Genomic DNA, 13,589 nt, shown 5'->3' with positions numbered 1-13,589 from the left:
GAGGATTCTGTCAGTGGTAGGGATAAATCCATTTTTCAAGTGCAGCATTGAGCTATATCATCTGTGGGATTATCTTGCTTGGTCTTCATCTGCTGTGTCCTCCATTGCTACTCAATTCTTCAGCTTCTAAATCCTGAGAGATCTACAAAATGCATTTCCTTTTCATGTCCTACATTGATTTACTCCAGAGTGCTGTGTCACAGGAAAAAAACAGGGATTTCATCAAAGTTGTACTATGTGATTGTGTCTTCAAAAACTCCTCATAAACTGCCTACACAGGAAAGCCTAATTAAAATTGCCAAGACATTCAGTGCTTGGCTTTGCAGTCTGATTTTTCTTTAACTTTGTTTTATTGCTTATAAATTTTTAGTAGTTTTTTTTTTTTTTTAATGTATGTTGGAAAAAAGCAGATGTTACTCTTTATCAGGATGGATAACTTCCAATCCAGCAGACCTCTGTAGTTTGAATTGAGAGTATTATTTTAGCAGGGTAGATTGTAGTTATCTTCTCTGTGGTCCAAAGGGAAATAGGATGTATTACTGATGGCTCTGCAGATACGAGGTCTCACCATTTGTCTGCTAGACAGCAACTTCAGGTTTCATTCCAGTTCTTGAGGGAAATGTTAACACTTGGCTTGTTGCCCCTCCTGCATTTTCTCCTTGATGAAACTCCTGCTGTTGCTTTTCCCCCGCTTCAGTTTATCAGCCAACCTCTGCTCTTTACCACCCTTGATCCCAGTGCCCAGGTGGCACTTATAAAATCCAGTTTCATGCTGGCTCTTCATTTGTTCATCTTGCACCCAGAGTCTGCCTCTAGTCCATTATGTTTCCCACACGTGGCTTCCTTGTCTTCTGTATGGTGTTTGGACAGGTTGATCAATGAGTTGCTAAAATCCAAATCTCTTCTGCATACATAAATTTGCAGTATGTCCAAACATTTGTGCTTGGCCAAGTTCAGGGGGGTTTTCCTGGGGTTGGCAAGAAGATGTGCTCGGTGACCCACCCATTGTGAAGTGTTAGTGCTCTTGAGCTGTTGGAAAGGTCAGTGGGGCTCATTAATCTGTAAAGAGCAGTGTGTTTTTCCCTAACCTCTATTTTGGAGGAGCCTGAAAAATGTCTCTCAAAGTTGGCAAAAGCCCAGTGTGGAAAATTTTAGTCAGAACAATTACAGCTTGGTAAAATTGTAAGGACTAAGGAGATAGTGTTAGAGTGGGAAGAGCTGGACAGTTTTGCTGAGGCAGTTTTTCCGTGGCTTGCCTGTGCCCTTTGTCTTCACTGCTGCTGCCAAAATAAGATCTTATTCTTAAGATAGCCTAATAAAAATGGTCTTCCATATGGGATTTATAACTACTTTAATTTTGAAAAGCCACTTAATTTGAAAGCACTAGGCTTTTTGTAGGGGTAAAATATAGTCAGGGGCTTATTCGTGTTTCTGAACTTCCTAGTATGGTATGTTCTGCCTGAAACTGGTGACTGCAAGGCACACAAAGTTCTTTGTTTCAGAATATCCACCTATTTTGGAGAGAGTACCTTTTAACAGTGTCTAAAGGTGACGTTCATCACGTGCTATTGGGTTACAAAGTCAAAATCTGTCTTAATTGATTTGTTTCTTGATAAACAGCATGTTGTACACAGTAACTGCAGCAAAAATTTAGTTAAGAAACAAGAGAAATAGCTAAGTCTTCTGGCAGTGGCAGAATTAGGGGTGTGTATGAAAGGGAGAGCCCAATTGTACAGACCTTACTCTCTTTCTTAATTGAACACTGTCACCCTTTGGGTGGATGACTTGTAAATATAATAGAATATTTTTTTTTTTAATTTTTTTTTAGAAAATAAACTGTCAATTGCCTTCATGGAGACAGTAACTCAGCTGGCAATTGAGTTTTTGGGGTTTTGCTTCCTTGGACTAAGGATACAAGAGGAGATGGAGATAAAAGATTCTGGGAGCTTTGAACTAAAAGGTTTAGATCTGGTGACTTGACAGTATTCTCACGCTTCCAGTTGGAAAGTTTTTCAAAGGGGAAAAGAAAATTTGGGATTTCAGAAAGTAGGAAAGTCAGATTTCAGTTCATTAGTCACTATGAGTTCTTTTTGGCCAAGTCAAATGTCTACACAGAGAGATTGGTGTCCTGCCTCCAAAAGTGAAGTGGGAATATTAACATGCAAAGTGATTTTTTTTTTTTTTTTTTTTTAATATTTTAGCTCAGATCTGAGAAAAAATAGTCAGGAACAAAAAAATTTCAAAAAATTGAACAGGGATGTCTTTTGAAGAGGTATATGCCAGATATCTCCATTTCTATTAAATAATAGGATACAAATTATCTCTGTAGGAGAAAATAAGAACAAAAAATGAAGTCATGATGTTGGTAGATGTAAGGATGGTAAATGAAAGGGTCTCATGCATGTCTTCGAATAAGTGTAATGTGTTTCAAGAACCCCCAAACAAACAGGGTTTGCCCCTGCAGTGAGAGAATAAAAATGAAAAATGTAACCTGGGAGAGCTGCACAATGAAAGCGTTGTAGAGAAGCCATAATTAAAATTGAGGTAGTAACTAGTCACACTGAGGAAAGGGTCACAAATGAGGCTTTACTTCAGAAATGCTAAATAACACATGAGAGTGAATTTAAGGCATAAGTGGAGACCACTGGGTAAAGATGGTTGTTTTTGATACCCCAAGAACAGGTGAGGTAGCAGCACTTGGCACTGGGACTTAGAAGGGCAAGTGAAAGGGATTTATTCAGAAAAGCCCTCAAGCTGAAAGTTAGTGGGGGAAAATCCATGGAGGGCACTCAGTCTTTTAGAGGTGGCTACAAAAAACCTGCAGCTAATCTAGAAAATCATAAACTAGTGAACATTGCCTGTGCACTATTTATCATTGGGAACAAAGACTGTTAAAACATTCATGCCTTCCCTCCTCTGTCAGTGTCTTAAAAGCACTAAAAATTCACAGTCTTATCTTTCCAAGTCCATATTTATTATTTCTCAAAAATAACAGTTCATTTTCACTCTCCTGATTTGGATGATCTATGGAAAGTATTTGTTTGTTGTAGATTGAGAGTACAGTATCATTGTTTGACAGAACTTATTTTTAGTCCACCAGTGCTTTAGCAACAGTCTATAAAAATAAACCAGCTCTCACAGTTATCATCCTAGACCAGGCCCTATATGAATTTGTTTTGGAGATGGATGAATGTTTCCAGAGCCTGAATAAATCATGTGATCCTGATTTAGCATTAATATTACTTGCTATCAAAAGTTAGTTAAAAGAGTATTTCATGTTGTAAAATCCAATATAAACAATTCAAAATAATTATCTCTAGCTGTAGATATTTAAATAACTAAATTGCTGCCTTCTTTGCTCCTTAGTCATTTTGTATCATTGTTCTCTGCCATATTCTTTCCCATTTACTTAAATTTATTGGCACTTAGAAATATTTATTGGTGAGAATCTAATACTTCGCTTTGATTTTCTCCTCAGTTAATTAACTAGTTAAGAGAATGGGATTGCATCTCAGAAGTGCTGGTTCATGAGCTAAAAGCCATTTTGCTTTTGCAGAATAGTGAAATTTGATGAGGCTGAGCTGTTTGGAAAGCCATGATTTTTATAGGGATGATAGTATGAATTCCTAGATGGAGTTGTAAGGCTGGCAGCAGCTAAAAATCGAGGGACGTGAATAACTAATTCAATGTTATCAGTGATGTTTTTTGTTTTAGGGAAGTCCTCATGCTCCTCACATCTACTTTGGACTCCATGGGCCCCACATCGTGTTCTTGATTTTACAGCTTGTGAGCAGGGCAGGCTGTGGCTGTAGTTTGAAGCACATGTTTGGATGGACACACACATTCATTAGCAGTTATGTGCTTGTGCAGAACTTTGGTTTGAGGAGAGCGAGGAATGCTTAGTCTGCAAGATGAAATTATTCCAAATGAACATCCTGCTGAGGGCTCCTTTGTGTTAGGAATGTATTAATAAGCTGGCTCTGAAGAACAGAAGTGCTTGCTGATAACACCTACCCACTGTAAAAGCCATCATTTGGAGTTTACCCTTTGATTTCTGGTTTTTATTTGGTTACTTATTCACAGGAGGCTGTTACTGCATAGCGCACGGGAGCTTGGCTACTTTAAGAGCTTTTAATGAGGGATTCTGTTGAAACTTCTTCCTTCAAAAGGGTTACATTATATCAACTAGGTCATGCTTATCTGCATAGTGGCTGACTTGACAGAAATCAGGACATCTCTCTGTCATGATATCCCTCCACAAGAGCAGAGTTAGACAGTGAAATTGTCCATAATACTAGTAAGATAATAGTTTTAAGGGAATTGTTTGAAGAAAGGATTCTGAAAGAGCTGCTGTTGACACATCTGTCCTGCTGTCTGTATGGATTATTTTGGTGTTCTAGTGTCTGGATTGTCCGAGATCCAGCAGGGAATGATTTTGTCGATGTTACTGGGTTGTTGTGTTTGTTCTAAAACGTGATGGGAGTAGAAGCCTAGCATGTGTGATGTACCTTAATACATGTTGCTGTATATCATGCTGGTGTGAGCCTAAACACACATTTTCCAGGTTTTAAAATTAAACCATTTCCAATACATCCTTGTTAGTGCTCTCATTTGGGAGAGAACTGAGACTTTGGGCTCATAGTTATGAGTCAGCTTGGAGCAGGGCAATCATTGTTGCTCTGTCAAAGTTGTTTTATTTTAATTTTTTTCAGCTAACTATTGGCAGGTTAATGCCTGGGGGAATTGCTAAGCTCCTCTGAGGTGCCAGACTTGTCCATTTGTGGTGTGGAGAGCCCAGAACTCTGAAGCATCTGCAGGTGCTTCACCCAGAAAGTATTATATCACTCTGTAGGTCAGTGCCTATAAGCTTGGTTTCACAATGCCTAATTTAGAGGTGAATTAATCCTGCATTAGATGAGGCTTTATTGATGGAGTGTGCCCTGTGCTAGTCTGCACTTGGTAGTAAATCATTTGGAATTGGATTGCTTCCCAAGACTTCATCATCAAGGAGAACGTTTTTTGTCAGCCTGTAACTGCGCTTTGTAACTAGAATGAGCATTCAGAGGCAGGTTTAGTAATGGCTTTTGCAGCAGAGCTTCTTCTAATTGAAGCAAATTTTCTCATTTACTTTCTTCTGTCTTTTGGTGCTTAGTGTACGTTGAAAAATAGTCCTAAATTATATCCTTTAAAATACTTCAGTATTTGGTCCCTCCACCACTGTTGTTATGGTAAGGATGCAATTCTGATAGAGTTGAGGACAGTCACTTGGAAATGTGACATGTATATAATCTTATATTGTAAGCACATAAGATCTTATACAAATTTGAAATTAAGGCATTGAAGAAGTCTTTATAAGGAAGTTGCAATTAGTTTCTTATAAGTCATAGACTGTGACTGTCCTTCAGAATTGTAATGGCAGAAGAAAAATTTAACTAAGCAGCAGTACATATAAAAGAGAAATAAAAAGTAATAGTTATATCCATTTAATTAGCTGGCCAATAATACTGATAATTTGTTTTGCCACCAAAATGACACTCAAGTTAAAAATTACTTGGGCTATTGATCTGTCACTTGACAATTTCAGAGTCAGAACATACTGGTGTTGAGCAAGTTTCAGAAGAAGGGTTTGTATTTTGCTTTTTAAACTGAAGTTTTTGTTGCATTTTGAGTTTACACATATCTTATTTATCTATGCATAGTATGCAATGTTGTATTTTGGATGCCACCAGGTAAAGTGTGTTACTGCATAGAAATTGTGTGCTTGCTTAGTAGAGGCACAGATCGTCTCAGTAGAGCAGGTCTGTGTCCTTCACAGGATTGCTTTCCTCGTGTCATGGTTTAACCCAGCCAGCTGCTCTCCCACTCCCCCACCAGTGGGACTGGGGAGAGTGGGAAGGGTGAAAGCTGGAAAACTCATGGCTTGAGACAAAGATTAATAGGGAAAGCAAAAGCCACACACACCAGCAAAGCAAAACAAGGAATTAGATCACACCTCCCATGGGCAGCCAGGTGTTCAGCCATCCCCAGGAGAGCAGGGCCCCATCACAGTAATGGTGCCTTGGGAAGACAAACATCATTCCAGGTGTCCCCGTTCCCTGCTCTTACCCCCATTGTATATACTGACCCTGAGGCCATAGGTCTGGAATACCCCTTTGGTCAGCTGGGGTCAGCTCTCCTGGCTGTGTCTCCTCTCAGGCTCCTCACAGCATGGCAATGCGGAGAGCAGGAAAGGCCTTGGCCCTGGGTGAGCCCTGCTCAGCAAGAACAGAAACATCTCTCTGTTACATCCTTGTGTTCAGCACATGTCCAAAGCACGCTCCATTTCAAGCACTGTGAGGAAAACTAGCTGTACCCCAGCCCAAAGCAGCACACTGCCATATCTCAGGTCCACACAGTTGTGACACTCAGCTGTGCTGATAAAAGAGAGGAAGGTGGTTGTAAGTCACATACAAATATTAATGTTTGAAGGTTCTGGAGTGTGCTTGAAGCATCCCAGCTATTATAGTAGCAAAAGTGTTCATGGAAGAGATGCTCAGAGTGGGAACATTCTGACCTGATGTGGTATTTGTGAAGTAACAGTTAGTTTTACTATTGACCTTCAAAACTACCATCCTAGAAAGGACTGGACTTTTCTACAAAGGGTATTAAACTCATTCCCAAATGTCCTTGCTACAGAGGTGAAGCCGTTCAGTGCTGCTTTTTGTTCACATGGCAAAAATTCTCCCTGAGCTTTCTAAGTTCTCCTGTGGCAATTGGCTAGCTCTAGTTGGCTTGGGAATGCAGCATAATGCTTTAACTATGCCCAGTTCTTACTGATTCCAGTGGAAATAAATTAAGTAGCCTTAGACATATGTTCATAATAAATAAATAAATATTGTCCAGGAAAGAAAAATAAGCAGAACTATTCTTTCCATCTCTAATTAAAATACTCCTAAACATCTCTATGCTTTTTTTCCTCTAATTAAAGTTTTTTTCTTTAGTATATTTGGCTGTGCAAAAGCAGGAACCAGACAGTTCCTGTTGTGATAGTTCTCAGGAATGCAAATATGAGTAGTCAGTTTAAAAAGTAATGTCTTCTAATGAAAGAGAAACAGCTCTAGTTTTGAGAAGGAAGGAAACCTTCCACTCATTAGATTTTCATGTATGATCTCAGGTCAGCAATTGCTTTATTGCTTTTCTCTCATATGCTGATAAAATACATTATGTATATGGACACACATCTGTCTATCTACCTATATATGTGTTTGTATAAAAGAGAAAAATTCCCAACATCTAGTTGGTCCCTAAAGTTGCTGATAGCCCAGCAGGTCAAAATGGATCTGAAATCCAATGTGGGGTTTTGGTTTTGTTGTTGCTGAGATGTGAATAACACTGATGATGTTCTGGTACAGAATTTCATTTAGGAGAGTGTTGCTTCAGAGGTCACTATAGCATGCTTAGATTCCTGTATAAACTGAAATAATTGTTCTCTAAACCTAGAGCTGCATGTTCCATGATCACTGTTTGAAGTGTTCCTTTATTGCCTGTCCTAAGGATATAGAAATGGTCACAGCTTTGTTTGCATTAAATGGTCTTGGACTTTTTAAAACAGAATTGATGTGCCAAGTAACCCATTATCTTTGTATTTTACAGGCTGTGCCTGTGTTTTAAACTGTGGTGTTTGGTTTATAATTTATTTACAAATCTTTAAAAAATTATGAGAGGATAAACCTACAGCACCATACAGTAAGAGACTGGGCCAGAAATCAGTATTTCATGCCCAAATTCAGTCTGTGCTTTTGAAGATCCTTTAGAACGCAAATCAGTGATTTGCAGAAAAACAGAAATCATACCTGACTGAAGTGTCTTTAAGAGTTCTGTTTGATTTTGTAAAATAAGCCAACAATCATATCACTGAAAATCAAACTTTAATTTTAATGTGAAAATCTTATGACCAGTAAAGTTGATGCCTTGTAATTACTACTTCCCATTTCTGTAGAGAAGCTTTTTCAACCTTGTCTGTCTTACTTTTCAGTGGTTTTACAGCTAGTGTAGCAGTCTTGCCTAAGAGTCTGAGACCAGGACTGCAGTGCTGGACCACCTGTAGTACTGATAAGCGGAAAGTGGAGCTGTGGATTGGTCCAGCCCTGACCCTCAGCCCTGGCTTGTGATTTAACAGTGCTTGTCACCCTCGGGGGTGCTAACAGCAGTAACAGTGCTGTCCTAGGGCAGTTTGTCTGGCCCTTGTTCTTCCCTTGGGTTTGTGCCTCTGCAGCAGCTCCCACTCCTGCTGGGTAGAGGGGGCACTGTGCTGAGACCTGATGGGTTTCAAGTGCTAACATTGTGCGAGTGTGTTGTGCAGCACCATTTCTTGATTAGCCAATTTCACACTCCTGCTTCTATCATCACTTAATCCAGGCTGCTGGCCTTGCCTCCAGATCCAGCCTGTCCCTGCATCCAAAGGTGTCAGCCCTGCAGAGCTCTGCTCTGCTAATGCTCGGGACTTGCTTGGGATCATGGCCAGCACAACTCAGGGTACATCTCTCGAGCATGGATAATGAACTTCTTTCCTTTTTTCCCTCTTCTCTCACCTGCATGATACAGAAGCTCTAAAGAAGTAAGCTAACTAATTTTGGTATTTTTCTATATCAACATTTTCATATTATTGCATGTATTTTCTCCCCCATCCTCAAACTTTTACAAATCCTTTTTCTCATGTTGAACAGAATGTAGTCTGTATTTACACTCTTCATGCTGCCAAACTCTGTTCAGTTAATTTCAATATTCCTCTTAAAAAGGGAATACTGAGTAAGGATTTCAGGGGTAGGCTGAGGTATGATACGCAGAAGCTGATAAATAGTTTTCTGGGTTTTTTTTCCTACACACTGGATCATATCCCACATGCAATGTCCACTTGAAATTCAGCTACCATGCCATGGTGTGTTTGGCAGTGCTGTGTATGCAGGGGAATGTGCAGCCTGGGCCTGGAGGGGCTTTGAACCAGGAGGTTTGAACATGCTTTTGGCATTTTTATGTGATCTGTGAAAACCAGGCTAGAGCCAGGAGGCCCTGCATCACATGGCTGATGCTTTAGTCTTGCTGCAGCCTTGCAAGCAAACAAGGAAATCAATGGGAATGAAGCACGGTGTGGAAAATAGTTGAACCTGCTGTGAACCTTGCAGAGGAGATAGTCCAAATTGGCCTGAGTCATCAACTGAGGAGGCTGAGCACATCCAACATCTGAAAACCAAGAATAGGCAAAGTAACTCCTGCCTTCAGAGGGAATGGCTTCTGATAAAAGGCAGTGGGAACATCACAAAGGGAAATGCTTTCTTGACGTTTTAATGTGACTCAGTAAAGCAACTGAAAACCAAGGGATTATTTGTAGACTGGTTAATCTTTCTCAAGAGCAATCTATGATGATAGAAAAAAAGAAAACAAACTCCTTCAACAGTGCTAGGAAACAGAGACACTTTGGTTCATGACCTAGTTTTTTCCAAAAACATCAGTGTTGTATTTCAGAATTCTCTTTGATTATCCAGTGGAGCTTTTTGTCATCTTTTTACTGTACTAATTAAACACAACATTTTCCTGGGGCAGTGGTGCCAGCTTGGATGAAGCCTTCATTAGAAAATTATGTTTTATAGCATATCTTGAAATTTTCATAGGAATATTTTCATGACTAGATTTGCATCAATGTAGCTGTCAGTAACAACTCTAGAAGCACTGCATACACTCTAAGGGTGTGATAGAGGTGCTGATCTGTTTATTTTGTCTGAGAAATGGCTCATTTTCTTCAGTATCTGTATGTGCCTCTCTTGTTCTCCAGAGGATCTCTCACTTAGGATTCTTCTCTTTCCAGTGCTTTCCCAGAGATGTGCCATGATGATCTGGAGCTTTAGCACAGTCCTTACTCCTGCACTTGCAGTTTACAGCTGTGGTCCAGATTCTGCAATATGAATATGGTGATAGTTTGCAGGCATCACCCTCAGGAGCATGTCAGAACTTCATTTTTATAGCAAGCAATAGAAATTCAGCTTTCTCAAACTTTAAAGTGCAGGTTACAATCCCTCTAGAAATTTTTATGGATGTGTTTTCTCTTGGAGCTGTGCCACCAATGTCTGTCTGTTGCTTTGTGATATTTTTCTGACTCCTGAGAGATGGTCTTGCTGAAATATTTCCAAAATAAAACTCCTCTTATTGCAGCTGTATTTGGGGTTAAGTTGTGGTTTATCAGATCAACTCTCAGGGCTTGCACTTGAGTGGGGCCTCAAGGTTCCAGAGAAATTAAAGTTTGTGCAGGTCCCTTGCAGTATTTTCCATCTCCTGCCCAATCCTCCTTTGCTTTAACCTAAAATTACAATGATGTGCCTCCCAGTAAAACTGAGTCTTTCTGAGACAAGAGAGAAAGAAGGCTTATACTTGGTCAGTGGAAAGGCAAAAGAAACAGGAGTATTGCATTTACTTAAAAACAATGCAAAACCCTCTAAAATTAAAAACTCTTTTTAAATTTTACCCCATTCCCCTGCTGCTATGAGAGTTTGCCACTGATTTCGATAGGAACATGAAGAGATCTCTGCTTTTTCTTGTGGTGTACAGTGACATCTACAGAGAGTGGAGCACACCAAAGACTTTCCTTTTTTTTTTTTTTTTTTTTTTTTTTTTTCTTTTCTTTGTTTTGCTTTTGTGTTTAAATTAAACTCAGGACTTTTTGCATGCACAGATGCGTACCTTTGTACATTCCGAAAGAGATCTACTTTTTCTTACCCTGACAGAAATTATTTTTATGTTTGGAAATGCAATAGTAGTTTACATACAGAAATAGAAATTCCTTTCTCTTGATGGGGTGGTGGGATATCTGGTTCTACAGTGCAATACATTGAAAGATTGCAGCTTTTTGGAGGTGAAATTTCTTTTACAAGAACCTTTCACTAGAAAAGATGTGTTGTTGTCATCAAGAAGTGGATTTTGGATGTTTTTGGTTGGAGTTCTTCTGCATTTATCACTCAGATAGCTTTTTCATTAAATATTTTAATTATTAAACTAATGTTCTGAGTTGTAATTCCATTTATTTTCCAAAAATTCCAAATAATAAATTGGTAAGGGGACAAATAATGAAAAATTTTTAAAGCAGCTCTGTTAGACAAGCTTCTTAATTCTGTCATGTACATTTTTAGTTAGCTTATTTCTTGCTTTATATATATTTTTGCACTTAATTTTTTGCCTTCAAGAAGGTGATTTATTACATGTATTTAAGAATGTAAATACTTAGGCTCTGAACTTCATGGCATTTGTTTTTTAATTGTTCTTGTTTATGCCTTTTATGTAAAAATCTTAATTTTGATATATCAAAATGTGACCATTTTGGGGACTAATTTTTCTTGGGTATTAAATATTAAATGTTTCCAGGCAAGGTTGAAAGTTACTGAATTAATGTGTATAAGCACATCAGGAATTGGTTTAGTCTTAGTTTTTTCCCCTACCAGGTCAGATGTTATGATAATATTAACTGCAAACCAGATCCAGGTCTCATTAAAATAATACAGCAGAATGATAATCAGAAAATTGCCAAGTAATGAACAAAGCCCGGAACTTTTAAACCTTATTAAGCCATTGTGGCTGATGAGCAAGTTTCATGGCCAAGACTTTCATGTCTGAAAAATGACCTTGATATTTGCCAGCTGGCATTATTGGTTAATTTGGGTTAAACTCAATTTGTGTAGAGGAAAGAACACAAAGTAAAAGAAAATCTCAGTGGAGCAGGAGGGAGCACTTAAAACCCACGTAGTAAAAATCTACTTGTATGTAGAAAATCCTTGGCAAAATGCATCCTTATGCAGCAGTAAAAAATAGTGTATAATAGATGAAATACACCCATTCCTTAAGAAGAGACAGAATAATTATTTTTAAAAATGTTAGTGTGATGTGTTAGCATTGAAAGGCTTTGTCAGCATTTTTCTTCTTGTAGGGATCTGCTGTGTCCAAACTCTGGACAATGCTTATTCCCACCTTTTGAGATTTTTAGCTGGGGATGGAGTAAGAAAAAAATAATTTAAAATTAGTGTTTCACAAATAGTTGAGCAAACTTCCATTTCTATAGTGGTTTCAAGTATGACTTTTCTAACTCTAAGAATAATAACAGGAATCTTTGAATAGCTGCATTTTTTATGGAAAGAGGCATCTGGAAAATGTCTTCCCTTAGCCATGGGTTTTGGCAGGGGCTGTAAGCAAGCGTGGTCAGTGTAATTAAACGGACAAGTGCTTGAGGTACTGTACTTGTTTGCTGTATGTACTTTCCTTCAATAAATATTAGTATTTCTCCTAAATCTCCCCCTCTAGCTGGTGACCCTGACATCATTCAAACTGGAGCGTGGCATGTAACAAGGCAGCATGGGAGGCAGCATTTAGGACAAAATATTAAGGGTTTTCTCAGCAAATAGCCTTTTGCAACTGACAAGCAGCAGTAGATTCCTTCAGGAAAAGCTCCATCTGACAGAGAAGCCAAAAGTCCTGACTCCAGCAGATTTTTCATAGTGAGCTGTAAAAATTACCCTTTGCTGGAGAAAATCAGCCTGGAGCCCTAAACTTCCAATGCTTGCAAAACGTTGTGGGATTTTTGGTCTTAATCCTTATTCTTTTTTCTGATAAACATCAGAATACAACCCTGAACTTGTGAATTTAGCCTCTGAGGGGATCTCTGGGAATCTCTTTTTGTGTGAGTGCTGAACAATAAACAATCTCTTATTAATCAGGTGGTCTCTAACAAGTTTAGTCTGCATTAACTCTTTGCAGCTCTCCTTGTTTCATGCTTATATTGCTCTCTCTCTGTACCCCTTCCTCTGCAGACACCTCTTTATCTCGTAAACCATGGCGAGACCGGCCCCATCCGCTGCAACCGCTGCAAAGCTTACATGTGTCCTTTCATGCAGTTCATTGAAGGTGGCAGGAGGTACCAGTGTGCATTTTGTAACTGTATAAATGATGGTAAGTGATATTTGTATCAAATCTGTAAGACTAAGAAGAAACTGTATCCCTAAAGTTATTTTTCTTCACTTGCCGATTCAATAAAAATAGTTCAGGGAGATGCAGTAACTAGGTTTATTTCACAAATTTAAAAAAAATAATAATTGCTAAGAATAGTAAAGGAAAACATTTGTTCAGTACAGTTAAAAAAATATACAAAAAGTAATGCTGACTCATGAAGTCCAGTTTGGTGTGATCTTAAATTAAAACTTAATTTTAAAATTTTTGTGACAGCATAGGATACAGAACTGCTTATGTTGTTAATTGAAAGCAGTTTTTGTGCTGAAAGAAAACATTTCTTTAAGAAATGCAAATATACAAAGGAGCAGATATTTAGACCCATGTTAGCTTCATCCTGTGCTTTGACTGTGGGTGCAATGGTTCAAAAAGCTATTAATCTTACTGTGACAAGTGCTGGTTTTCACAGAAGATACCATGCCATATTTGTTCAAGTGTGCTGCATGTGACTCATAACTGTTCTTGTGCTCTTGGCGAAATCCCAAATCTTTGCCAGAACTAGCCTTTCTAGACATTTGTATCAAGCTGGATTTCCTCAGCTGGATCACAGGGGTATGGTGCTTTCCCTA

At 38.7% G+C, this 13,589-nt stretch overlaps 1 protein-coding gene across 2 annotated transcripts in view; it reads left to right on the top strand.

The window, feature by feature from the left end:
* SEC24D (SEC24 homolog D, COPII coat complex component) overlaps nucleotides 1-13,589 on the top strand; it is a 40,590-nt gene that overhangs the window by 12,733 nt on the left and 14,268 nt on the right. For both annotated transcript variants that reach the window (XM_056489960.1, XM_056489959.1), the window contains exon 9: nucleotides 12,825-12,963. In XM_056489960.1, coding sequence (XP_056345935.1) covers nucleotides 12,825-12,963 — 139 coding nt within the window. The remainder of the gene's footprint in view (nucleotides 1-12,824; nucleotides 12,964-13,589) is intronic.

Source organism: Oenanthe melanoleuca, chromosome 4, assembly GCF_029582105.1.
Source record: "Oenanthe melanoleuca isolate GR-GAL-2019-014 chromosome 4, OMel1.0, whole genome shotgun sequence".
In the NCBI taxonomy this organism is placed as follows: domain Eukaryota; kingdom Metazoa; phylum Chordata; class Aves; order Passeriformes; family Muscicapidae; genus Oenanthe; species Oenanthe melanoleuca.
The sequence above is the reverse complement of the archived record's forward strand: the minus strand, read 5'-3'. Positions and strand labels throughout refer to the sequence as shown.